Genomic DNA, 27993 nt, shown 5'->3' with positions numbered 1-27993 from the left:
TGGGGTAGATGTGGTTTTCCACGCTCTTGAGAAATATGTGTCCTCATCTTCATCGTCATACAATAGTTGAAGTTTTGTTTCAATTTGCCAGTTTTCTACTGTTTCACCACGTTTGTCCATATCTCCATATCCCCAGCTTTGAGAGTGACTGTTAAAGTCCCCTAGTACCAGACATCTTTCTTCCTGGATTTTTATCTTGTCTAAATGAAGCTCTTTGTTTGGTGGGCAATAGCAGTTAAAAATCAGGAGTTCTTTCTTTCCGATACATACTTTAATTTGCTGTATTTCTGATTGCTCTTGTGTATCAATTTTTATGCCTGCGGTGGGGTAGTCGTTTTTTACTAATGTCATCACGCCTCCTTTGTGATCCTTTCTATCATGCCTTATTACCTGGTACCCTCTGATGGCAAATCTCATGTTGTCCGTGAGGTGAGTTTCTTGAATGCAGGCAATTTTGATGTCCTGCTCTTTGAGTCCTCTTTCAAGGCTATTTTCTTCTTCGCAACGCCCTCAGCATTCCATTGGAGGATTTTAATTGTGTTTGGTGTTCCAGTCGCATGTAACCTTGATCCTCCTCCCCTGGTTCCGCAAGATGAAGTCAAGGTACCACCAGATCGCTTGGGTGGGCCATTGAGGCCCGGCACTAGGCCCGTCCGGCGGGATTCCACGGGCTTCGCACCACATCGGATTTGATTATTGTGACGTGTCATATTGGGATTTAAGCATGCAGTGACAGTTTCCAGTTTCCTGTGATATTTGCGCCTTCCGGCCCCGCTGCTCTGTCTTCGGCGTGCTGTTTTTCAGGATTTGCTTCCTTAGCCTTTGACCATCCAAGGTCTGTCCACAAGGCAGTGGCGGTTTTGCTTCAGAGTGTCCTTCTCCTAGATCGATTGCGGTCCCCTGTTAGCGAACTCGATCTGTCCGGGTTTTTGTTCGGAGTGTCCTTCTCTTAGATGGATTGCGGTCCCCCCGTTTACGAACTCCATCTGTCCGGGTTTTTGCTCAGAGTGTCCTTCTCTTAGATGGATGTCGGTCCCCCGTTGACGAGCTCCATCTACCCGTGGTCAGATGGTCTAAGTTGGGAATCCGGGAGGATGTCCTGTAGAGAGTCAGTCCCTTTTCACCCCTCCCCCACGTCGTGGACAACACCCACACCCAAGGGTGTGGACTAGGGGAAGCTGAACTCGACGGCTGATTTCCTCCCTTCTTCCTTCCTTGTTGACGATGCTGACCGTTGTAGAATACACTCAAATGTTTTACAAATCAAATATAATATAAAGAAAACATAATACAGTGCATAACCGAGATGCTTATGTTTTTGTTTTTAAGGGTTTTACGGCACTTGTAACACATTTAGGTTATATCAGCGCCAGTAAAAAGGAAGAAAATGGGATAGTAAAAAGTTATAGAATTACAATAAAAGCACCCAAGAAAAAGTAAGACATAGGGGAACTGGGAACAAACAGGGATCAGATGTAGATTCCAAGAGCAGACTACCAATGCACTTAGTTTGAGATCACCTAAAAGTCTCATCCAGACACAAGCACAGGTCCCATCTAAGAGGAATACGCTCAAATGTTTACCAATCATTTAATATAAATGTAAACTCAACATAATACAATGCATAACAGAGAGATGATTTACAAGGAAAAAAATATCATCTCCCAAAACTATAACTATACATTCGACTGTTTCCCTCCCAGCCAAGGAGCTCCGGCAAGGATCAGGACAAAACTAAGTAATCTCATTCCAAGACAATGACAGGAAACAATTGGGAAACGGGTATGGGGGGATAGAAGACACAGCATGTACCTCCCTGCCCACTATGGGAGGTCAGGATCCCACCCAGTGAGATGCTTACATTATACATTAAAAATAACAAACATAATAATACATAACAGAGAGATGATTTACAAGGAAAAAATATATCATCTCCCAAAACAATAACTATGCATTTGACGGTTTCCCTCCCAGCTAGGACTCAGGCCAGGGCCAGGACAAAACCAAGTAATCTCATTCCAAGACAAAGACAGAAAGCAAGTTGGAAAACAGATATAGGGGATAGAAGACACAGCAAGTACCTCCCTGCCCACTATGGAGGTCAGGAAATCCACCCAAGTAGTAGTAGTAGTAGTAGTAGTAGTAGTAGTAGTAGTAGTAGTAGTAGTAGTAGTAGTAGTAGTAGTAGTAGTAGTAGTAGTAGTAGAAGTGGTAAAAGTAGTAGTAGTAGAAGTGGTAAAGTAGTAGTAGTAGGTAATAGTGTAGTAATTGTAGTAGTAATAGTTGTAGTAGTAGTAGTACTAGTACTAGTTGTAGTAGTAGTAGTAGTAGTAGTAGTAGTAGTAGTAGTAGTAGTAGTAGTATTTTTGTTTGTTGCTTTAGGTCTCTTCCAACACAATTGAGGTTATATGAGAGACCGCTGAAACAAAAAAACAAGCAATCTAACAAAAATAGTACAAATGTAAATCAAAATCATAACCTAAAGATATCATAAGCTAAATTATAAATAACCAAGAACAAACAGGCAGAAGATTTACAGAAAAAAAAATATCCCCTGTCAAAAATACAATCACAAACCAAAGAAGCAGAATAGGCTAGTAAAGAGAAGAAGAAACGACATCACTATCGGATCGTATACCCATGCGAACATCATAGGTATATGATTCAAGGGTGATGCTCCCATCCAACCACCCGCTTAGTAGTAGTGGTAGTAGTAGTAGTAGTAGTAGTAGTAGTAGTAGTAGTAGTAGTAGTAGTAGTAGTAGTAGTAGTAGTAATAACAACATCAACAATAATAATAATAACAATGAAACTTTATTTGTCTCAAAAATATGTGCACAGACCTGTTTTTATATAATGAAAGAAATAAACAAATCATGTGGGTAAAACAAATGAAAAAAGCACGCAAATGGCGACGTAAAACTCGATCTACGTATACACTACCTCCTGCCCACCACGGGAGGTCAAAGAGCCCATCCAGTCATACATTTATATAGAATAAATTCAATCTTTAGTACAACGACATAATGCCGTTTTGAGGCGGTCCCCAGTGGTGAAGGGGAAGGGGGGGGGGGGGGGGGGGGATACTGAAAATGTAATTTCTATTTATGGGAGTGTTCATCAATAAATTGAATTTAGTTGACTGCTTTAATTCCACAGTCTTTCTTGATGAATTTTTTCCGGATTGGGCTTAAAATAGTCTTCACGCATAGAATTGCAATAATTTTTGTTTGGAAAAGAGATAAATCCTTTTTTTTAAAAAATAATAAGGTATTTCGGTAATGATGGGTCTGATTTAAACTATATAAATGAATGAATGAATAATAAATCAATAAATAAATACAAATAAAATTGAATACTCTAATAGCATTACCACGAATTTACCATGCTCAATGCGCTTCACATAATTATTATTGTAAACTTTATCTCGGTATTTGCAAAAATTTGCATGTAAATAATATTTGTTCAAAACTTAGTTCTAGATTAATTTTCCTTAAAAAATTAAATTCATTTCAAGTTTCAAAAGAAGTTCTTAAAATCTTCTACTACATATTTGTCAAAATTCAAAGTGTTAGATATACGATTTGGAATGAATTCTTGGACTGGGGCCGTCACTGCTTGGGAGAGAAAAAGAATAGACAGAATCCTAAGAAAGTTGAAAACAATTATCAGTCCGCCCTGCCTACAAAAATTACCCTTTATGTTTGTTTTGTTTTTAAGGGTTTTACGTTTATAGTCACCTGGAACAACTACAAAAGACGTCTAACTTCTACGTCATGGCACAAGACCGAAGGGCTAGAGCTCAGGTGGTCGCTGGTTCGGATAAGTAAGTAAGTAAGGGTTTTACGGCACTTGCAACGCATTAAGGTCATATCAGAGCCAGTAAAAAGGAAGAAAATGGGAAAGTAAAAAGTTCTAGAATTACAATTAAAGCACCCAAGAAAAGGTAAGACAAAGGGGAATTGGTTCAAATAAGAAACAGGTGTAGATTCCAAGAGCACACTATCAAAGTACTTAGTTTGAGATCACTAAAAGTCTCGTCCAGACACAAGCACATGTCTCCACTAAGAGGATTACACTCAAATGTTTTACAAATCAAATACAATATAAAGCAAACATAGTACAGTGCATAACAGAGAGATGATTTACAAGGAATAAAATATCATCTCCCAAAACTAACTGTATACATTTGACTGTTTCCTTCTCAGCCAGGGCATCTGGCCAGGACCAGGATAAAATCAAGTAATCTCATTCCAAGACAAAGACAGAAAGCATGTTGGAAAACAGATATAAGGGGATAGAAGACACAGTATGTACCCCCCTGCCCACGATGGGAGGTCAGGAACCCCACCCAGTTGAAACATGACTAACGCCCTCTATGTTCAAAACACAAAGCGTCAGCATATCAGGCAGGGTGATAAGTTTATAATCCAGAACTGAACGTTTTAAATATTCTTTTGTCACCTCTAGCTCGTGGAGACTTTCCGGAATGGGATTGAGGCGGAGTACAATGATGACAGTGTGGATGGTTGAAAAGGACATGTGAATATATATATATATATATAATGACAAAGAATAAATGGGTACGAAATAAAGTAGTACGAGGGGAAAAGAACTTGTGTGTATGTGTATGTGTGTGAGAGAGAGAGAGAGAGAGAGAGAGAGAGAGAGAGAGAGAGAGAGAGAGAGAGAGAGAGAGAGAGAGAGAGAGAGAGGATGATAGACACACAGAGAGAGTGTTTTGTTTTGTTTTTAAGGGTTTTACGGCGCTTGCAACACATTTAGGTTATATCAGCGCCAGTAAAAAGGAAGAAAATGGGATAGTAAAAAGTTCTAGAATTACAATTAAAGCACCCAAGAAAAAGTAAGACAAAGGAAACTGAGAACAAATAGGGATCAGATGTAGATTCCAAGAGCATACCACCAATGTACTTAGTTTGAAATCACCTACAAGTCTCATCCAGACACAAGCACAAAATCCAACAAAGAGGAATACACTCAAATGCTTACATTATACATTCAAAATAAAAATAATAATACATAACAGAGAGATGACTTACAAGGAAAAAAATATCATCTCCCAAAACAATAACTATGCATTTGACTGTTTCCCTCCCAGCTAGGACTCCGGCCAGATCCAGGACAAAACCAAGTAATCTCATTCCAAGACAAAGACAGAAAGCATGTTGGAAAACAGATATAAGGGGATAGAAGACACAGTATGTACCTCCCTGCCCGCTATGGGAGGTCAGGATCCCCACCCAGACAGAGAGAGTGTGTGTTTGTGTAAAAGACACAGAGAGAGAGAGTGAGGGGAAGAGCGAGAGAGAGAGAGTGAGGGGAAGAGAGAGAGAGAGAGAGAGAGAGAGAGAGAGAGAGAGAGAGAGAGAGAGAGAGAGAGAGAGAGAGAGAGAGAGAGTGTGTGAGAGAGTGAAAGAGCTTTGAACTTTGAAATAAAATATTTATTGCATAGGCATTTGCCCATCTCAACATATGAAATCGAATAGTTATTAAATCAAAATAAAATTTAACAGTTGGAACATTTCAATAGATGGTATTTTAATATATACAATATTGATACACAATAATATAGCTACAATATTAGCAACAATAGTCTAATAGTAATGGCATTAACGATGGAATAATAATCATAATAATAATAATAATAATAATAATAATAATAATAATAATAATAATAATAATAATAATAAAAAATAATAATAATAATAATAATAATAATAATAATCTAATAATAAATATAATAATAATAATAATAATAATAATAATAATAATAATAATAATAATAATAATAATAATAATAATAATAAAAATAATTATAATAATAATAATAAAAATAATAATTATAATGATGATGCAGTGGGGGACGGATATAGGATAGTTTGACTTTGACATCAATGGGACCGCTGTAACATTATAATAATAATAATAATAATAATAATAATAATAATAATAATAATAATAATAATAATAATAATAATAATAATAATAATAAGCTCGATGTCGATATATCAGCCATTCCAAAAATGAAAGTGAAACAAATGAGAAAATACGAGACAATAACAAGAGAAATCAATCGTGATGATCTGGTGGCCTTAAAGAGGGGCAATTTTTAAATTTATGACAGTTCCTTTTATTATTTGACTTTAACAGGTCTGTTATTGTGGTCTGTCTCTAAAGGCCAAAATAAATTTATGGACTCTTTCCTCAGCACTGGCAAGGACGTCCAATATGGAAGAGTCTTCATGAAGTTGCTGTAGTGCAATACAGTGGAGAGTCTTGAAAACTACTATAAAAGTAGAAGGAACGAAATTGATGTCATTCAGCTCTATGTTATTGTTTTTAGACAGCCATTTTAGTGATTAGTTCTCCACTAAATTCTATCAGACTATAAACGTTTAAGGTTACACATTAGTTTTGTGAGTTGGTACATTATATCTGGCATGTGGATGTTGTGAGTAGTTTACCTACTAAATGAATAGCATCAATAATGGCATGGCCAGAAACTGGTCCCATTGGTGCACCATCCTCATCTGATTCTACACTTACAACAATGGCATCTTCTAAAACTTAACTTTGTTGAGTGTAGTATCGAAAATGAGTAACAGTAATAGTCAATATAGGCAATCTTTATCCACTAATGTTGTATAGCGACTTTGATGTCATGTAGTTATACCCGTTGTCAATATATCTGCTCTGCAATGTTATAATAATAATAATAATAATAATAATAATAATAATAATAATAATAATAATAACGAGTAATATAAATAATAATAACAATAATAATAATAATAATAATAATAATAATAATAATAATAATAATATTAATAATAATAATAATAATAATAATAATAATAATAATAATAATAATAATAATAATAATAATAATAATAATAATAATAATAATAAGAATAAGAAGAAGAACTTTATGTATTCATTCCTGAACATTTACAATGCGCATGGATATCGATTAATGAATTTTGAAAAATAATTAAGCAAACAATGTAAAAAAAAAAAAAAAACAGAGACGCCATTGCCTTGGCATCCCCTGTAGGAATACAGATAATCCGTTAAATAACATCTGATGTCAACAGAATCATCCTTGCGGTCAAAAGTGAGCAAATTGGGGGTTAAAAATCTTGCTCGAGGAAAAAAAAAAAAGAAAGTGCCTGAAGCGGGATCTTTCAGGTCACAGTGCAATGCCTTAACCACTCAGCCACTTTTTACTCCGATGATAATAATAATAATAATAATAATAATAATAATAATAATAATAATAATAATAATAATAATAATAATAATAATAATAATAATAATAATAATAGCAATAATATTACTAACAATTTCTGCAAGTTCCACATTGTGGATCAATCTTCCATAAACGTTCCTTGATAACGCAAATACAGCACACAAAAAAACCCCTATTATCAGGTGTGGATTTGTGTTGATCAAACAATGAATCTATCTCAACTGAATCCACCTCTCAAATAAAATAAAATAATAGGTGAAGCTTGCGAATATTATCATGATAAATGATAGTGATAATTGCAATACCCTAGAGCAATAAGACAATGTTATGTATGTAACTAGGCATCATCATTTTCATTGCATCAAAACATCAAATTGTCAGGGCCATTTTTTGAGGTTTTGCAACATCCAACTAATAGTTTCCGTCCTCTCCACTATCATGTTCACCAAAGGACATAGCCCAGTTTATGGGGCATAAAACGACAAACCAACCGAAACACTTGATGTTTCTGTGCTTTGGGATGGGATTTAAAACAGGCAAAATTATAAATACCTCCTATTACAATCTATTTTGACAATTTTATCAGCTTTTTTATATCCCAAAACTTTAGAAAAGTGTAAAAGTCATTTTATGTTTTTTTTTTTGTTTTTTTTTTTTATTAAAAACACCACCGCACCCTTTTTAGCACTTCAGAATAACTATTTGAAGTACAATGAGACACCTTCTTATAATTTGTACTTTAGTTCATTTTGCCGTTCTGCCCATTACTGATAAATATGTTTTAACAAGTCAGATATTTAAACGCTTTGTCTCCAGAATGAATTTTCATGTGATGCGACAAAATATAATTCCTTGAAAAACCCTTTCCACAAGTCAGACATTTAAATGGTTTCTCTCCCGTATGACTTCTCATGTGTTGTGTTAATTCTATATTCCTGACAAACCCCTTTCCACAGGCAATACATTTAAATGGTTTATCCAACAGATGAGTTTTGATGTGTAGCTGTAAACTTCTATTGAAGGTAAATGCTTTTCCACATGTCAGACATTCAAATGGTTTTTCTCCTGAATGAGTTCTCATGTGCTGTAGTAAATGTGGTCTCCTCTTAAATGCCCTTCCACAGGTCACACATTCATGTGGCTTTTCGTCCGTATGAAATATCATGTGGCTTTTTAATTGTGTATACTGAGCAAATGCCTTGCCACACGTCAGGCAAGTAAACGGTTTTTCACCAGTATGAAGTCTGGTGTGGAGCTGTAAACTTGCTTTCCTGAAAAATGACTTTTCACAGATCTGACATTTAAATGGCCTTTCTCCCGTATGTGTTCTGATATGTTGTTGTAGATCTATACTTCTGAAAAAATCCTTTCCACAGGGTAAACATTTAAATGGTCTTTCTCCAGTATGAGTTTTGATGTGATGTTGTAAATTTGCATTCCATATAAATGCCTTGCCACAGAACTGGCATTTGAATGGTTTATCTCCAATATGAATTTTGATGTGCTGCTTTAAATTTGAATTGCTGGTGAATGCTTTTCCACACGTAAAACATTTAAATGGATTTTCTCCTGTATGAGTTCTGATATGCGGTTCTAATTCTGTTTTCCTGATAAAAGCCTTTCCACAGGTCAGACATATAAATGGTTTTTCTCCCGTGTGAGTTTTGACATGTTGTTTCAGATTTGTATTGCTGGAAAATACTTTTTCACAAGTCTCACATTTAAATGCTTTTTCACCTGTACTTGTATGAGTTTTGAGATGCTGTTTTAAACTTTTATCCTGAGCATACGCCTTTCCACAGGTTGGACATTTAAATGGCTTTTCACCTGTATGAATTCTGAGGTGTTGTTCTAAGTCTATATTCTTATGAAACCCCTTACCACAGGTCAGACAATGAAATGGTTTTACACCTGTATGATTTGTGATGTGTCGCTTCAAATTTCTGTTTTGGGCAAACCCCTTTCCACAGGTCAGACATTTAAACGGCTTTTCCCCTGTATGAGTCCTGATGTGTAATTGTAATTCCATGTTCCTAATAAATGCCTTGTCACAGGTTGGACATTTAAATTGCCTGTCACCTGTATGAATAATGATGTGTCGTCGTAAATCGTAACTCTGTCTAAATGCCTTTCCACATGTCGGACACTTATGTGGCTTTTCACCAGTGTGGATTTTTTGATGCATTAAGAGGTTTGATTTACAAGAATATGTCTTCCCACAAACGTCACATTTAGTGGAATCGTTCTTTTCACTATTTTTTTTACGATTTCGTAAAACAGACTTATCAGAAATCATTTCTTCATTCATTAAGCCAGTATTGACAATCTGACGAGATTTTTTCAATTTTACATTACCAGCAACTGACTGTTCACAATTGAGATTCTCATCTGACTTATCTCCAACTTGAATTTTCATGGGTGACTTGAAGACTGGATTTGTAGAACTACTTTTGTAAGAATAGTTTTGAGGTTTCTCATCAATTTGTGGCTCATCTGTTTCAACAAAATCAGATCCTTGATCTGATCCATTGTTATTTGTCGAAAGGTGTTTGAAAGATGTAACACGTTTGTTTTGGACATCGGTGCCAATCCTGTGCAGTACCACTGTACTGTCTGTAGTCCCATCAATGTCAATTTTGACTTGCATATGCATTTGGAGTCCTTTTTTCACAGAAAGCTCACTGCCATCATCATCATTATCTGTAAAACGGATAAGATTATTACTTCCAACAAAACAATAACTTGAACATCTATTGAAGTAGAAATAATAGCTTTACCATAAGAAAGATATATTATTGTAAACATGACTAACATTGACTGTTTAGTTTATTGTTAGAGATTCAATAGAAAAGGTGGTAGTTTGAAATCCTGGGGAGCTTTTATACAAGTCATGACAGTGCAGTGCAGCATTGTGGTTTAGTGGTATGACACTCGCCTTTGGAATGGTAAATCTCTGGGTCGAGTCCCAATCTGGATGGTGCAAGTTGGCTCCTTGGAAAAGGCTCTTTACTCACATTCCTTCACCGTACTCAGGTGTAAAATGAGTACTTGGTTAAGAGCTTTGTCTCTTGTCTGAAAAAACTGAATTTCGCTTAATAGGTGTCAAGTCTTGTTCTACATGTTGCTGTTGGCCGGGGACCCTTGGAAAGCACTTTGAGCAAGTTGAATGGATATTGCGCTATATAAAAGTTCAAGTTTTTTTTTTGTTTTTGTTTTTTATTTATTCTTTGCTACAAATCCTTGGATTATTTAGGTCTGTAAATGACTGGTGAAAAATTGTCTTAACTTTTTGAACATGTGAAAAAAGACCAACAAAGACCAACTGGACAAAAGAAGAAGAAGAAGAAGAAGAAGAAGAAGAAGAAGAAGAAGAAGAAGAAGAAGAAGAAGAAGAAGAAGAAGAAGAAGAAGAAGAAGAAGAAGAAGAAGAAGAAGAAGAAGAAGAAGAAGAAGAAGAAGAAGAAGAAGAAGAAGGAGAAGAAGAAGAAAAGGAGGAGGAGGAGGAGGAGCAGTCGTGTGTGAACGAAGAATTTTGAACTAAGGAGAATTTTCCAAGTAAAACAATTTCTTCCTTTTGATGGTATCAAAAGAAAGGCTCAAACCCAAGACCTTCTGAACCACAAGACCATATTACCGCATGAACAAACAACCAAATCTGGTATTCAATTCTGGCCTCTCAATGGAAGCAAACATGGGTGTCAGCAGGATTGCTGAAACCTGAAACTAAAATCTCGACTTTGCCAAACCTGAAAATGTTCCAACTGAAAATGCGGCCTAAACTTTACTCATATTTCATCAACGTTTTTATACCATTAGTAAATGATTACACAGCAAACATATTGACACAATGAGGAAATTAATTTGATTTCAAAATGGTTTCACGAATCTACCTCCATACGCTGAAAAGGTGGCTGAATCACGTTTTTGAATTTTTACAGATGATATTAGGTTATTATACTCAAAACACTGAAACCGGAGGTATTTGACTTCGAGATATCGCGAAACCGGAATTCTGGCATGAACCGGAAAACTGGCACCCATAGAAGCAAATGAAGGGCTATCAGTAAACCCTTGTAGACACTGTCAAACATAGTTTTCCCAAGAACAAATCTAGCAGCTGCAGTCTTTATCTCTTTGATTTTTATTTCTTTTAACGTTTGCGACAATGAGGCCCACATAACAAAAGTTGCAGTAGTCCAATTTGAAAATAATAAAATACCATATTTGGAGATTGGACTTGGGTTGAAAATTGGGGAGGGTGATCTTTTCCTGAAATCAGAATCCTCCAAATAAACAAAAATCCTGCAAATGAAGTTAATTCCAACCAACTTTCAACCCTGGATTGGATGCTTAACTTCATGTAGAAAATAAATTAATTTGATTCTCAGGTCTTGTGGACATTGAGATATTCCATATAGTCCATTGTATTTCAAAGTAATCTTATAATAGACTCTCTCTCTCTCTCTTTCCCCCTCAATTGACTGGTAACGACTCTGACCCTGTACGCAGCACATCAAATGTGACCCACTGTCCCATAACAGTTAGTATGTCAGGATGAACCAGTTGCTAAAAAGTCAATTAAAAATTGCACTGATCAAAAATATGACATCGTCGTTTTAAGCACAGTAAAATACTTTATTCAATCTCCTCAACAAAACATATAAACTCAAACCTAGTCCGATATTTTTTATTATAATATCAGTTTTCAGTTCAGCACCTTAATCATCCTGAATTAATTCCGTTTTCAAGAAGTGGGTCACAAACAGGAGAATCCATCTCAAAATGGACAAATATTCATTAGTTATTAGCAATATCAGCAAGGAATTAATTACCTTGTCTAGTCTCCAAGGCCATAGGCATGACCTCTGGATCCAAACCCCTGGAAGGGACAGGCTCCTCACAAATTTTTTCATAACGTTGGTCACCTCTGTTGACTTTGCAGGGTTTCTGAAAAGGAAGAAGACAAAATTTTTATATCATATTTGGACAAACACAATAAAGACAAAAGGTCAGTGTTAGCGCCCTTCATTCAGTTCGTTGTTTTTATGTTTATAAGGGTTTTACGGCACTTGCAACACATTAAGATCATATCGGCGCTAGTGAAAAGGAAGAAAATGGGATAGTAAAAAGTTCTAGAATTACAATTAAAGCACCCAATAAAAGACAAGACAAAGGGGAATTGGTTCAAATAGGAAACAGATGTAGATTCCAAGGGCATACTATCAAAGTACTCAGTTTGAGATCACCCAAAAGTCTCACCCAGACATCAGCACAAAATCCCACTAAAAGGAATGCACTCAAATGTTTACAAATCATATGTAAAAACTTTAAAAAAATAACAGCACATGACATAGAGATGATTTACAAGGACAAAAATATCATCTCCCAAAACTATAACTATACATCCGACTGTTCCCCTCTCAGCAAAGGACTCCGGCCAGGGTCAGGACAAAAATAAGAAATCTTATTCCAAGAAGAAGACAGAAAGCAATTTGGAAAACAGATATAGGGAGAAAGAAGACACAGTAAGTGCCTCCTTGCCCACTATGGGAGGTCAGGAATCCCACCCAGTCGTTCAGTTCCAATTTCAAAAAATAAATGTAATCAATAAAAAGAAATGTAATGACATTGGTCTGACAGACAAGGACAGAGAGAGAGGGGTGATGAATGGTTTGGAGACTTTTTATCAACACTTTGTTTTCAAACATTCTCAATCTTGATTCTTACTTAATCATGATCATCAACATCATAATCATCACAATCTTTATCATCATCGTCTTTGTCACAGTCGTCATCGTCAGAATAAACCAGATGTAAATGGAAAAGAATATCATCTCACCTTAAGTTGTTTCCTACGTGATGACATCACTGAAGAAAGGTTTTTCCTCATTTTGTCTTCATCCTGAAAACCAACGCTTTGTGAAGCTTCCTCTTCACCTTTAACACTCACTTCAGTGAATTGTGAACAAGTTTGTGAAGAGTTCTTTGCCTTGATTGTTTCATCTTTAAGTTTAACATTGACATCAGTAGAGTTGGATGAGTTTTCTTCCTCACTGTCTTCATCTTCCAGTTTTAGATTGACATCCATGGGCTTTGGATGAGTCCCTGGTAGATTCTCAACGTCTATCATTTCAAAGTTATCACCGACATCAGAAGACTGACTTGAAGTCCATGAGGACCTCTCAGTTTTTCCACGATTTTCAAGGTTGGCAGTAAATGATGGGATAGGTTTCTTTGTTGTTAGATCTCCCAATCCAATATTTGAATGTGAAGTCTCAGAATGTATGACACCTTCATGAGAAAGCCTCACTTGTTTGTCCGTTTCAGTATTACAAGACTCTTCCATCTTTACTTCTTGCTACAGGGTATAAGGAAAGGCACTGAAATAAACACATCACCAAAAATAAATATTGAGGAAATTGAAAAGATGACAATATGAGTTTGTTTTGTTATTAAACCAGTTTTGTGGTGATTTAAACAATATCATGTCATATGTGTGCCTGTCTCATTTAAGCTGTTCACTCCCGCTTGAAATAGGACTATGAGCAGAAATATTATAGTTGGCTAAGGTGCGAGGTTCAGGTAGTGACAAATTAGCAATATCAACTCGCTTTTGCTAGTAAAAGTTTAAAATGCTTTAACTTTAGATTATCAAGGTTTTTGTTCTGGAATTTATATTAACAATCATGCAAATGTCGTAATCTGCATGAGTGAAGGTGGACAATAACTCACTCAATCCTAGCTCTTTATCCCTGAGTTGTTAGCTCTCCCTAAAAAAATTTGGGACTTTTCAAAATCGAAAAAAATATACTCAGGCTCAATCTTAAACATAAAATTGATATGTTAGTAGCTTTAAAGAATAATTACCATTATGTTTCATTATAAAAATAGAATTCCCAACATGACATGCCTTACAAACTAAATTTCATTCAACAATCTTTAAACCAAACAAAATAGGAACAGTGTAATCTGCATATAGTCAACATCTTGAAAAATAAAGTCAACTTCTGCTTAAAGTTCACTATTGTTTTTGGTCTCAAATTTTTTGTTCTTTATCTAAGTGGATACTAAGTCAATCTTGCATAAATTTAAATCAACCCTATTTCCTGTCCGCTGAAGTTGGCTTTATCAGGATTCCACCGTATAGTATAATAATAATAATAATAATAATAATAATAATAATAATAATAATAATAATAATAATAATAATAATAATAATAATAATAATAATAATAATAATAAATAATAATAATAATAATAATAATAATAATAATAATAATAATAATAATAATAATAATAATTGGCATTTATATAGCGCTTCACCCCATTGTCACAGTCTCTAAGCGATTTACAGTGATATAAAACAAAACATTTACAGTAAGACAAGTGTTGATGGAAACAGTGATATGAATTCAATTTAACAAACAAACATGACAATAGTTAAATCAACTTATGACATAAAAAGATAAAACTTTAAGCGAGATTTGAAAGTGGTAGATGGAATGATAATATACTATACCTAGCTTAGTTTGTTTTGTCTTTGACGCGACAAATAAAAATTTTCTTTTTATATTTTAAGTCGCCGTTTGAAACGGAATAAAAATTATTTTTCGAGGCATGAAATAAAACTTTTATTTTATTATTTGTTGGTTCTGTTTCTTTACGTTACGAATGTTATTTTTACTTTTAAAAAAAAAAAAAGTAACAGAATATATCGAGCAAAATCGTACTGTCGGAAATCCGACAATTGGCCGAAGATTTACAGGCCTGATTTAAGTGTGGTTGAGAAAAAAAAATGGATAGGAGAGAGAGAGAGAGAGAGAGAGAGAGAGAGAGAGAGAAAGAAATGGATACAGAGACACTACACAGGCAGAATAGTTTATGAAATGTTCTTTATTTGAGTATTAAGAAGTTGTGATTTTGTTAAAGAGCGCTCCTATAACTAATGAGCTCGCTAACAGTACTATCATACTACAACAACTTAGAAAAAAACCCAAAATGTCTAGATCCATTTGACCCCCCCCCCCCCCCCCCCCCCCCCCGTTTTCGATCAACTTATCAAGGACCACAACTGGTCTTGTCTCGCTTCTAACATTTGGAACCAGTCTTTCTAGGCTGGCATAGGAGTGCCACCAACATTAATTTTACTGAGCACATGTGTTAAAATATGACACAAGACATGATGGTGATTTTTCCGTTGACGGTGTATCTTAACGGATCGTTTTTATACACCTCCGTCATGCATGTGCATCCCACCCAATTTCATCAGCGATATTGTGTTTCTGTATTTGGGCACGGCGAAAGTTATATTGTGACATCTGTAGGATGTTTTTGTTAATAAATTTATATAAAAATAATAATTTTAAAAATCGAAATATAAAACCAGAAAATAGAAGTTTCATTGAAGGTAAAATAATATTTTAGAAAGACCTTATTAAATGTGATGAACAGTCAGGTGGCTCCGTAGCGCAGTGGACAAGCTGTCAGATAAGCTGCCTTGAAAGCACCGGGTTCGATTCCCATTGAAGACATTTTTAAAAAAAATTTACTTTATTGGGAAAGACATCATTTTTGTTTGTTTGTTTTTTCTATCTTTTTTTTTCTCTTTTTCAAAAACCTTTTATCATGTTTTTAAAAAAACTTCGATATTAATTTTCTAAAATTATTTATTTATTTGAGATCAGTATTTGTGTGCCATGTTTCTTTTTACTTTTGATTTTTTAAATTATTGTTATTATTCATTGTAAAAACGTACATCGGTAATCACTAAGCAACATGCTAAACTTCAATCTAAAACTATTTAAATCTCATGGACGTATGCATCAACATTTAATTAATTTACCATCACAGCCAACGGAGGTGTATAAAAATGGTGCGTTTTTGTACACCTCCAATGGAGGTGCATAAAAATGCCACCTTTTCCAAGGATCCCCCACTGAGCTTTAGAGGAAACTGTGTGACATAGAATCGGCGGAAAATTTTTGCTCACAACATTGCCATCCGGAAGTATAAAGGACCATCACACAAAACTATGTCTTAAACATTTATAATTTATAATCTGGTAAATACAGTTTAGTGGGCCCCGTTTAGTGAGAATTACTCATAAACGCAGATGGCAAAAAAAAAAAGAAAAAACAAATTAACACAGACTAGAACTAGAGTGACGTCATCTTCATTCTATCTCTACTTATGAAACATTTTAAGAGACTGAGTCTAGTAGAGTACTAGTAGAATTTATTGGACATTGCAACTAGGCAGTGTCTACGTACTACATGGTAACCGGGCACCTAGCCTCAGGATCTACGTACATGGTAGCTCCAGTAACTGGTTTGCCGCTACAATACAAGCTCTGGATAGACCTCGCTCTGTATGTATGTTTGTGTGTGTGATTTTTAAAAATCAAACAATACAATTTAACCCATTTAAGTTCATTAAAGGGGAGATTCAAGGTTACCTTGTATAAATGTTACCGTATACGTAGATCCTAAGGCTAGGTGCCCGGTAACGAAAATAATGATTATGATATGCATCTTTAATTGAACCCCTCTAAAACTTTTAGTAAAAGCGAACGTAATTTCCAGTCATAACTTTCTTATGGGCGAGTTGAGTCACAATTTGACTCCCACTGCTGCTGCTCACTAAACTGCCTAAAGTCACTGTGTACGTAGACATTCCGTTGCAACTAATTGAAAGTCCATAAGGGAGACCTTAAAAAAGCTCCTCATTCTGGCATTTCTTTCAATTTGTTTTTTCACTGTGGACCTTTTGTCAGGCATATATTTATTGAATTTTTCATCATACAGAAGAATTTTTAAAACTCTAGAACAGATAGATTTGTGAAAGTTTAAAATTTCCTAATTTGTTTTTATTCTCGACCGACATTTTGATTTGTGAAGTATTCAAAGGTAGTGCAAAGCAGTCCTGGGTTTTTTTGTTTTTTTGTTTTTTTTCTCTTTTTGTAATTTTAGTTTTAGTAGGTCAGGGTTAGTTCGAGGTCGGAGGATTTTTTTTTTTAATAACTATGTTATATCTAAGTAAAAGTGCTTGGGTGTTTGTTTTTCCTATATTAGGGTTGGTTAAAGATACAAGCTGTATTTTTTTCATAGGATAAGTTGAGGGAATATTTGGGTTGCTTCCCTTTGCACGAGGAGCTTTCAGAAGGCATTCCGTCCATAGCCATAATCATAATAATAATAGGCAGTTTAGTGAGCAGCAGCAGTGGCAGTCAAATTTTGACCCAACTCGCCCATAGGAAAGTTGTGACTGGAAATTGCCGTTCGTGTTTTGGGGGGGGGGGGGGGGGGTCAATCAAAGATGCATAACTTCGTTATAAAGAGGAATATCGCAGATATTTTGGTATCATTATTTTCGTCTTTCAATTTCCTTTTAAATGGTGCCAATTAAGGAAAAATCCATTAATAATTCCAGAAGTTATATGAAGTTAAAATTTGGCAATTTTCAAATGCATTTATTTTTTTATTTACAGCGTGTTTTTAAAATTTAAACGCTTGTTTTTAGAATAACATCTAAACTTTATTCATGCCAAATTTCAGGGCTCTATATCGATGCGCAGACACCTTTTAACTCTGCGCCGAAATGCTTTGTTTACATTATCTTCTCATCATGGCTGCAGGGCGATATCGATATTCATATCGATATTTTAAATTTAGTTATGTATTATGTTAAATTTAGTCCATAATATTTTCAGTACTATTATTTACTATGTTTTTATTTTGAATACATACTTTCCAACTTTATTTATAGGCATTTTATTGTTTTTGTTTAAAAAGTTTGTATATATTTCTTCTCTTTGTGAAATCCGATATTAATAATATCGATATTTTAAAAATACCAATTGCTTTAATTTAATTTTATTTTACTTTGCCATGAAGTCATCAAGTTTCTTTCCCATATGTTTAGATATGTTTATCATTTGTATCCATATTTTAAAGGCCTTAGCCTTAATACTTATTATGGTAAGATGTTCTATTAGTTTTGACACCCCCATACCTTGAGAGAGAAGGGGGGGGGGGGGGGATAAAATTATATTAATTGTCAGTTCAAATGATGTAATAGCAATAAACCCAAAGTGGTTCAGCAGAATTTTTTAAAGTATTAAAAGCCAGAACTTTCCTTCTAATTATAATAGGGAATCTGTTTCAATTTATTTGAACTTTTTCAATCTACCATTTTATTTATATGCAATTAAATTGCCATAGGTAAAAATAAACTCATTATGTCATTACACAACATGTTTATATCTTTTCATTTAAATACTCTCAAACCCTTTTTTATTCTTATGTATTAATTAAAAGAGGGTAATTATTTGCAATTGTTTCAGTGAGATATTGGGGATAAATCCAAAAGTGATAGAGCAAATTCTTTCTTACGTCTAGCCGCGTTTTTGATTATGTAACATTTGCGTCATATTATGTAATAATGTATTAATTTGAAATGTTTATCTTCCTCTTTATTAATGTAAATGCATTGTCCTCGATAAGACGAACATTTTGGTGTACAATATATGATAAGAACTCCATATTGACTGTTTTAATCATTTTTTATTAACATCACGCGTTTTCGGTCACAACTTTGCAATGGTAATTTTGGGGTAAAAATCGGTCTGAAATTTCAGACTTTGAACTGCCGTAACTACATTTCTAATCAAGATAGAAACAAAATTCAAACTGTTTTGTAATCTGTGTTGCAAGCTCTTTCATATGACATTGGTTTCAAGTGTGTGAGATACATTTAGAATTTCTATATAATATAATAAAGGTACTGTGAAACTACAAAAATCCTCCCCAGACATTATGATCAGTTCTTTCTAAATTATTGTATTAATCACTATAAACGTTTAACGTTACACACAGGTTTGTGTGTTGGTAACGTTTAGTTTCAGTTTAATGATTCATATCCGGCTGGCGGATGTTGTGAGTAAAAAAGGCATAAATAGCATCAATATTTATTCCAAGTAGGTCCACGGTGAAAAATAGCATAGGTTCTTTCGATCGATGTGGCTTACCAATATGTATTCAAGTCGAAAGATGTATTAAATGTTGCTATTTGTTTGAAAACAGCTGGAGAATGACACTGACGTCAGTAGATGGTATGTTGGTAGACATCTTGTTCATTGTTCCGTCCGGTCCAGGATTGCCAGGAAATATTTTTAAAATAATCCAAACCCTTGTGGAAAAATAATCCGGATTTCGAAAAAAAATAATCCAAATTTAATTTCAGGGAAAAAATGTCTACCTTACCCTAACTTCTAAAGAAATAGAGAAATGTCACCTTATCCTCTTTCTCATCCTGTCCTGGGTCTACATCAACATCTGAATCAGTTGTTTTGGATGTCCTTGCTTTTGGTGTATTGGCGTGTACAGTTTTGAACTCAACATTGCTGGATCATACTTGTTAGAACAAAAGCTTTGCAACATTTGTTGAATAAAACCATGTCACTGCGGATTCTCACTATGGCCTCTTAAGTACTCAATTGCAGTCAGTTCCTTGGTTTTGTTTTAATGTTGGTAAACAAATAAAACATCCTTTCAATTACAGCATTGATAAAAGGTGTCGTAAGCCATGTCAATACATAGATTGGCAAGTCACAAAATGACTAATTTTGCCTCATCTTTCTCAAAATCTCTCTGTATCTAAAACAAGTCCCTGTTTTGAAAAGGCTGGCTTTTCTGTCCAATGTGCAAAAACAATTTTCCTGTACTGTTCTTCAATCTTTGACACTGACTGATGCGGAATGACACGATGAAAAGGCATTTCTTGAAACTTTCGCCCTTTTCCCTGATTCAGTATAATTAAGTTTAGCAAGATTTTAAAATGTGTTTCTGGATGCTGGCATTCGATGCTCTAGCTGATAAAGGGCTTATTATGACACATATTTCAATTTTCTGTTGAGCTTTCCAACATCACGGATGATTTCTTGCCTTCCTAAATGGTGGTTAAACTTAATGACTAAATTGATTCCAAAGTATACGTCTTCTAGAATTCTATGTCAGTCTTGATCAAACACTGAGGCAGGGTTAAACATCAACATTCCCTAGGATTTATTTGGATACCACCAAAACCTTGTGGTCAACAGATAGACATTTCAACCTCTTTTTAGCAACCAAATATCATGAACTAGACAATTCAGTTTAATATACAAGAGTACAAGAGAAATATCAATAGAAATTGATATCTAAAATGTGTTATTGCATGCGAGAAATATATGTAATTTGGAAAAAAAAAGTTTACAGGTAAAATGATACAAAAATCCAAAATGAAAATGAAAATATAAGTTGTTTGGATTAAAACAGTCCAACCTGGCATTCCTGGTCCTGTCCACCATTGAACTATGACACGATATATATTGCAGTTTTAGCATTAATGTAAGTCTATCCAACGAGTGCAGTGTTACCAGATTGATTTTTTATGATTTGTATCCTCTTTTATAGCAATCAAGTGTAATTATTTCTTCTTCTCTCTCTCTCTCTCTCCCCCCTCCCCCTAAAGTGACTTTTAGGAGCACCTATTGTAAGTGTACTGTTTTCCTAGATCTATATTATACAACCTAATTCAGATTAACCGAATTGAAAACAATATCCGACAGTCTAACTCTCGCAAAATCGAAACTCCGAATCTTCATGCCTTTAAAAAGGAAACAATTGTAAATAGTTGAGTAGAGTTTAGTAACATAATTTTTATTCTGAGGCAATGCACTATTGTTGATTATTAGTGATTTAAATCAAATGGCGGAATTTTTTTTATTGGCGGATTTTGGGCAAATGTCCCAGGTGAAGTAGGATAAAGTTGGCGGATTTGGGCGGATTTCTTGTAAAGGCACCTGGCAAAACTAAACGAATGTGTGAAACACTGACATACCTCCTCAACCAGGAAGTTTTTCATAACCAGGAAGATAAATTCAATGTCAACAAATAATAGAACGAAATAGCACTCCAATAATCTAAATTATTAATAGTAATTAACTAGGCCTAACCTTATGTCCAAACAATTGAAGAGATCAAATTTCTTCGCCTAGTCTTTAGACAATGTGAAATGATCTCCGACTGCAGTTGACATATTAATTGTGTTTATTTATATGCACAAGAAAAAATAAGAGTTTCAAATAAACATGTTTGCAGTCATTTCATTCCCCCTTTTCCTTTTTTCTTCCTAATCACAATAAGACGACAAATCTTGTATTTAAGAATCAATTCCATGCGTAATAAAAAAAAAAAAAAAAAAAAAACTCAACGCGGAAGAAGAATAAAATCAAAGAATGTTTTGACAGAGCGTTAAAATGCTGCACACGGCAAATCAAAACAAGTCATTACAGTCTAGTTTTCGTGTAGATAAAGAGATGTTTTATCTAACCCTTCAACTCCGTGACTCAATTTCTTTCCAATCATAATTTCTTCCATTATTCATCTAGTGACCATATACCTAATCTTTTAAAAAAATATCTTTACCAAGAAATAGCAATGTGATTGTGATTCCTGATTTCATTTGAAACCCAAATCACACAGATGTTACTGATGTATTAACAAAAAGGATAAGATATGACATTAAATAGGAATGAAATCGAACCAAATCGTCAATGGGGTAAAGTATGTATAAAAATTTGAATCGTTTGGTGTTAAGAGATGGCGTCGGACAAGGAAAGAAAAATAACCGGGCATGCGATTTTCCCTCAATAATCAAAATGCCAAAAAATTGTAAGTCACACCCACCTCTCAGAATAAACGCCTTTGGGCCACTTTACTTATAATGTATCTCCTCTAATGTTTTTATTTTGATAACTGACGATAGGTACATCCGCCCCTCATTTTTGAGAGATAAATGAGGCTAGAGTAGTCAGCGTGTCGACAGATTCTGATGGCGCCTGTGAAATAAGAAGCTCACAACATTGCCACCCGGAAGTATAACGGACCAACACAAAACTATGTGTAACCTTAAACGTTTATAGTCTCGTTAATGCTGTTTAGTGAGAATTACTCATAAACGCGGATGGTAAAAAAAAAGCAATAACAAAGACCTGAATGACGTCAACTTCATCTATAAACACATTCTTGTGTCCTCATCATTATCATTTACTATGCTTATATTTAGATAAAAACCAGTTGTAGAGGGAATAGTTATGATTTGTGGTGATGTGATTGTGGTGGTGGAGATGATGATGATGGTGGTGGTGGTGGTTGTGGTGCCGGTTGATGACGGCTGTGACGACTATTATAGATATGATGATGATGTTGACGTCATCGTTGTCGTGGCTGTTGTTGTTGTTGTTGTTGATGATGATGATGATGATGATGATGATGATGATGATGGCAGCACACAATATTTCTAGATATATAGTATTTATCTTCATCTCCTCCTCCTCCTCCTCCTCCTCCTCCTCCTCCTCCTCCTCCTCATGCTATTGCAAGGAGGAATGTACATCGGTTGCAATACTTCATTCTTTATTTTAAATTATCATATACTCCAGCACGGTTCCCTCGAACACACGGTTTCCTCGAACTAATTTGAATGTACCTATATTTTTTTCCTTTATTATTCTTTATTACCATTCCATTCCTTCCTGGAATTAATTTTTACCTCGATCATGGTCTCCTCGAACTAATTTCACCCAACCAACGTAAAAAAAAAAAATATTAAATGCTTTTTTAAAAAATTCGGTCGGTGATGTCGGCCACTGACGATTAATTGTGACATTGTATCTATCTACACTGTTGGTGTGTGTATACAATGTGATACGTCCGCAGACACACACAGCCACGAACAGACTATAGATAGTTCGAAGATGACGTCACTCAGGCCTTTGTTATTGTTTTTGCCATCCGCGTTTGTGAGTTGTTCTCACTAAACTGTATTAACCAGACTATAAAACTTCATGGTTACACACAGTTTTGTGTGTTGGTCCGTTATACTTCCGGATGGCAATGTTATGAGCTTCTTAGCCAAGCGCATACTATCTCAACCGACACCTCTCTGCTTACTCTTATCACTTCGCCATTCGTTCCAATTTCGAAACCACGGGCCATGCTTTGATAATGGTAGGTACGACAGAAAATGAATGTTGTGATACAGCAACCCCTCCCCCCCCCCCCCACACACACACACACACGTACCCTTTGTAACATGACATGTATATGCATGTAGGTATCTCCCTCAACATATCAATAAAGTAAATACATATTAAGGTTCTGTTTATTCATCCTCAAGCGGAGATTAATTTTTTTTTTTTTTTGGGGGGGGGGGGGGGGGGGGGAGTCTATTCCAAGGCAACGCTGGAATAACCCAGGTGTCAGCTGCAGCTCATCTTCGCAAAGTGAGATAGGGAGAGATGGCTTGCTTCGGGCCACGTAACGCGGTGAATATTCGAATTAGGTATATTTCGGGTACAAAGCAGATGCCCTACCGCTGTTACACTGCCCTCTCTCATCACCATCGAGGCAAGGTTTCCTCGAACCTTTTCGCATGTCTCGAGGAGTTCGAGAAAACCATGCTGGTAATATATTGGTAATACAACGGTTTTGGTTTGGTCTAGACCACCTAATGTTATTTCAAGTTACTGGGTTTGGTATTCTCTCTCCTCTTTTCTGTCCCAACCCATCCCCATCACCGTTGTCTGATTTCTTGGGCCGACCAAGCGACGAACTACAATATCATAATATTTATCTATCAGCTAGGATGGGCCAGCAGGGATCTGCCCTCCTTTATACCAGGGGCGGTTGCTGGCTGTTTATTTAAGGCTACATGGATCGAAAACATTCTCTCACCGTACTCAGATGTAAAATGAGTACCTGACCGGAAGCAGTGTTGTCTGTGTTGGAGGAAAATGTTATCTCGCCCAACAGTCTCGTCTTCATGTTGCTATTGGCTTAGGAGCCCTTTTTAAGTGTCTTGAGCTCACTCAGTGGATATTGCACAAAATCAATGTTCTAGTGGGTTTCTTTTTTTTTTTTAGAATGTGTGTATATTGTGTGAAAAAAAAGGTGGTGGGGGGGGGGGGGGGGGGGCAAGTGTGGTTTGAATTTTAAAGAGATAAACTCACGTAACTGGCATTTACGATGGGCATATTTTATGTAAAAGAGGTCCATTTGTCGATTTTCCTCTAGAGAAAAAAATTGTATATCACCCGATAATTGAAGTCTATGGATCCTTTCATAGTTGTTTCGGTATGGATTGCAGTATCTGCTAAATTTGAAAAGTATAGGGCGGCACAAAACAAGTTCGCTCAATAGACCGACCGCCAGTGCTTGATACCGTAATTTGGCTTATTCATCCTAATGTTATTGAGACACTATTGTGACAAGGGGAAAATGACTCGTTTTGTATTACAACGCTGTATTTTAGTATATTAGTTGAATCCACAAGAATTTTGCAAAATGGCCCATAGAAAATGATGAAGAGATACAAATGAGTTTCAAGAATCACTAAATATAATACGAGTACATAATATAATCAATTAAAAGGGGGGGGAAATACCCACAACAATAACGAATCGATAATAAGTTAACAAATGACATAATTAATAACAAAATGTGTTTTTTTTCTAAAGACATATGTAACCCTTAGCCTCAAAACGGTATTAAGTCGGGTTAGTTAAGATGTTGAAAATTGAATTTATAGCCAGAAATATCAGACTTGTGTTGGGTTTGCATGTTTTATTGAGGAGAATGGATACCATATTTTAGTGTGCGAATGCTAACAATTTATATTTTTGACCAGTTTAACATCAAATTAGGCTTTTAAGCATCCGGTTCGTTCCAACATAATACCGTTTTGAGACGATGGGTCACATATTTTGGTTAATATTTCGTATACCAACAAAGTCTATGTAGGGTTTATAGGTACAGAGTAATACAAGTACAAGGTGGACGAAATAGAATTGTTTACTTTTTCCCGACCTGAACAGTAGCCAGACATAAGGTCGTAACGCCGAGCCGATGACGATGGTGTGGGCGTTTGAGAGGTGTAGGGGAGGTGGGGAGGGGGGGGGGGGGGTGGGGGGTAAAATGACCAGGAGCGTGTCCTGCTCTATGGATTGTGGAGTGCGCAATTATTCACGATACATATGAAACATTGAAACTAATCATATAGCAAAGAATCAAGTTCAAGTTTTATCTGCTAAACTTGAGTAACATAAGTGCTCTTCGGATGTGGTCATACAACTTGGAAAAAAAACAAAAACAAAGCAGATTGGTATTTGCTGTCGTGATCTATTTCAAATCCCTCCCTTCTCAGGATTTTAAATAACTCAATACATATTTTCTCACAGCTGCGCTTTGATAATTTATTACACCTGCATCTGTTTTAATTACAAGAACGCCCAAGTATGAATGACACTGAATAAATTCACGTCCAGCCGAGAGACGAGAGGTGCCCTTTGGCTGAATAATTAATCGACCGGCCCGCCTGATTAAAGCCGGCTCAAAAGAATTATGCTAGGACTACACAGTTTATTACCGGACTAATGTACGCGGAATATCATTGGCCTCGACTTGATGACCAGTTACATTCTAGAACTAACAAATCCAGGAACATCATTGGTTTCTGGAATTGACCAAACTCCGGTCATATTTCTATGTAAACAAAGACTCAGCTAATTCGTTCTCTCTCATTCCACCACTCTAAAACCAACGTGCTATTATAGTGAACAACTTGAAATTCTATATTTAGCGGGGAACATTGTGTGGACAAAGGTAGGAATAAATATGTCAATCTTATAGATGTGGACTTAAATTGTGTTATGATTAATTAATGCCATGTCATTATAACGAAATATTTCATTCACTCTCTTTATCTATCACCATCTATGTATATATTATTATATATATATATACTCATACGCGATAGTACTATTATGTATTTATATGCATTGATTCTTAAGCTCTCATTGTTACTTATCTTTCCCGATCCCACTAACCTATCTGTTTCCCGTTAATCAAGGATCATGACTAACAAAATTTAGATCTGTGGTGATTTCAATGGTTTGTTAATTGGAAATTCTCACGATATCACTGCTCATAAGGAATACAACATTTTGCAACTAGTCAAAAAGTTGCTCCTGTATGTTCCAAGATCTGGTTACCCCTTACACGCCCATTTGGTTACACGTTGATCAAGAGCTGAAGCTATCAAGTGACCCACTGGGACAACCAGAGAATGACTAAGACCACCCCCCCCCCTTCTTTTTGATACACTAGAGTAGATCATTAAAATTTGATTAACCAGGGCTACAATTTGAGTTTATGTTTACATTGAAGTGTAAAATTAAACACAGAAGACTATTTGAACACTGAATACTGGGATCCACGAAGCAAGTTGCCGACAGCCAGGGTCGAATACCGAATACCAGACGCAGGGACTTCACCGCTCGATTCTCAATTCTCAACTAAATTCTCTCTCTCACACACACACACATACATTTAGGTCATTTCAGCGTCAGAAAAAAGAACGAAAATTAAATGGGTTAGCAAAAAAAATTCGATTTACGATTTAAAGCAAACAAGAAAAAACAAGACAAAGGGGAATGATTCAAAAAGATTCCAAGAACGTGCTAATACTATCAATGTGCATAGTTTGAGATACCAACCTAAAACAACCTAAAAGTCTCATCAAGACACAAACACATGATCCCATTGAGAGGAACATACTCAAATGCCTACATAATACATTCAAAACAACAAATATAACAATGTCTTTGTTTTTAAGGGATTTACGGCGCTTGCAACACATTAAGGTCATATCAGCGCCAGTAAAATGGAAGAAAATGGGAAAATAAAAAGGTCTAGAATTACAATTAAAGCACCCAAGAAAAGGGAAGACAAAGGGGAATTGGTTCAAATTGGAAACAGATGTAGATTCCAAGAGCACACTATCAAAGTATTTGAGATCACCTAAAAGTCTCATCCAGACACAAGCACGGGATCCCACTAAGAGCAACACTTTCAAATGTTTACAAATCATAATATATATGTATACAAAACATAATACAGTGCATAACCGAGAGATGATTTACAAGGAAAAAAATATCATCCCCCAAAACTAACTACACATTTTACTGTTTCCGTCTCAGCCAGGTTATCTGGCCGGGGCCAGGACAAAACAAGTAATCTCAACTAGAGACAGAAAGCATGTTGGAAAACAGATATAGGGGGATAGAAGACACAGTAAGTACCTCACTGCCCACTATGGGAGGTCAGGAACCCCACCCATAAATATAACAATAGAGTGATGATTTACAAGGAAAACTATATCATCACCTAAAACTTTAACTACACATTTGGCTGTTTCACTGTTTCCCTCCCAGTCAAGGACTCCGACAAATGAAGGGACAAAACCAAGTAATTTCATTCCAAGACAAAGACATAGTAAGTGACCCCCCCCCCCCCCCCCCCCCGGCCAATATGGGAGGTCGGGAGCCCAACCCATTCTCACCCAATTTCCCGGTGCGGGATCCTAAGAAAATGGGAGGCAATCAAAGTGTTTAATACTAACACACAGTCACTCAAGAGATGATTTACAATAAAGCAAAAAGAAAAGAAAGTTGCTTGGCTTAAAGGAAATACATGTTTTTTTTTTTGGTGTTTTTAAAAAAATAAATCCCGCCCACCCAATTTTTAAAAACAAACTTACCTTTCATTACTTATACTTTGTCACACACACAAACACCACACACACACACACACACACACACAAAATTAATTTTATAAACCATGTGG

At 35.6% G+C, this 27993-nt stretch overlaps 1 protein-coding gene across 2 annotated transcripts; it reads right to left on the bottom strand.

Annotated features, from left to right (window-relative positions):
• Positions 1 to 3835: 3835 nt before the first annotated feature.
• Positions 3836 to 22207, bottom strand: LOC144958057 (uncharacterized). 2 transcript variants are annotated; one of them, XM_078889656.1, is made up of 4 exons: positions 21997 to 22207; positions 13110 to 13650; positions 12103 to 12217; positions 3836 to 9970 (listed from the first exon to the last, which is right to left on the bottom strand). In XM_078889656.1, exons 2-4 carry the CDS (start codon positions 13614 to 13616, stop codon positions 8052 to 8054), a joined length of 2541 nt encoding a protein of 846 aa, XP_078745782.1. In that variant the 5' UTR covers positions 13617 to 13650; positions 21997 to 22207; the 3' UTR covers positions 3836 to 8051. The 2 variants fall into 2 exon arrangements, with proteins under 2 accessions (XP_078745782.1, XP_078745781.1); XM_078889655.1 differs by lacking the exon at positions 21997 to 22207 and adding an exon at positions 19296 to 19429.
• Positions 22208 to 27993: the final 5786 nt, after the last annotated feature.

Source organism: Berghia stephanieae, chromosome 12 (assembly GCF_034508935.2).
Source record: "Berghia stephanieae isolate SIO BIC M18660-M18661 chromosome 12, UCSD_Bste_1.3, whole genome shotgun sequence".
Classification (NCBI taxonomy): Eukaryota; Metazoa; Mollusca; class Gastropoda; order Nudibranchia; family Aeolidiidae; genus Berghia; species Berghia stephanieae.
The sequence above is the reverse complement of the archived record's forward strand: the minus strand, read 5'-3'. Positions and strand labels throughout refer to the sequence as shown.

Bases quoted from the DNA above. Each gene is read 5' to 3' on its own strand.
- LOC144958057 (XM_078889656.1), bottom strand. From the start codon at position 13,616: ATGGAAGAGTCTTGTAATACTGAAACGGACAAACAAGTGAGGCTTTCT. The intron at 12,218-13,109 runs GTGAGATGATAT...CTTCCTTTTCAG, and splicing joins CACGTAGGAAACAACTTAAG to AAACCCTGCAAAGTCAACAG. The intron at 9,971-12,102 runs GTAATTAATTCC...TCCGTTTTACAG, and splicing joins GGCCTTGGAGACTAGACAAG to ATAATGATGATGATGGCAGT.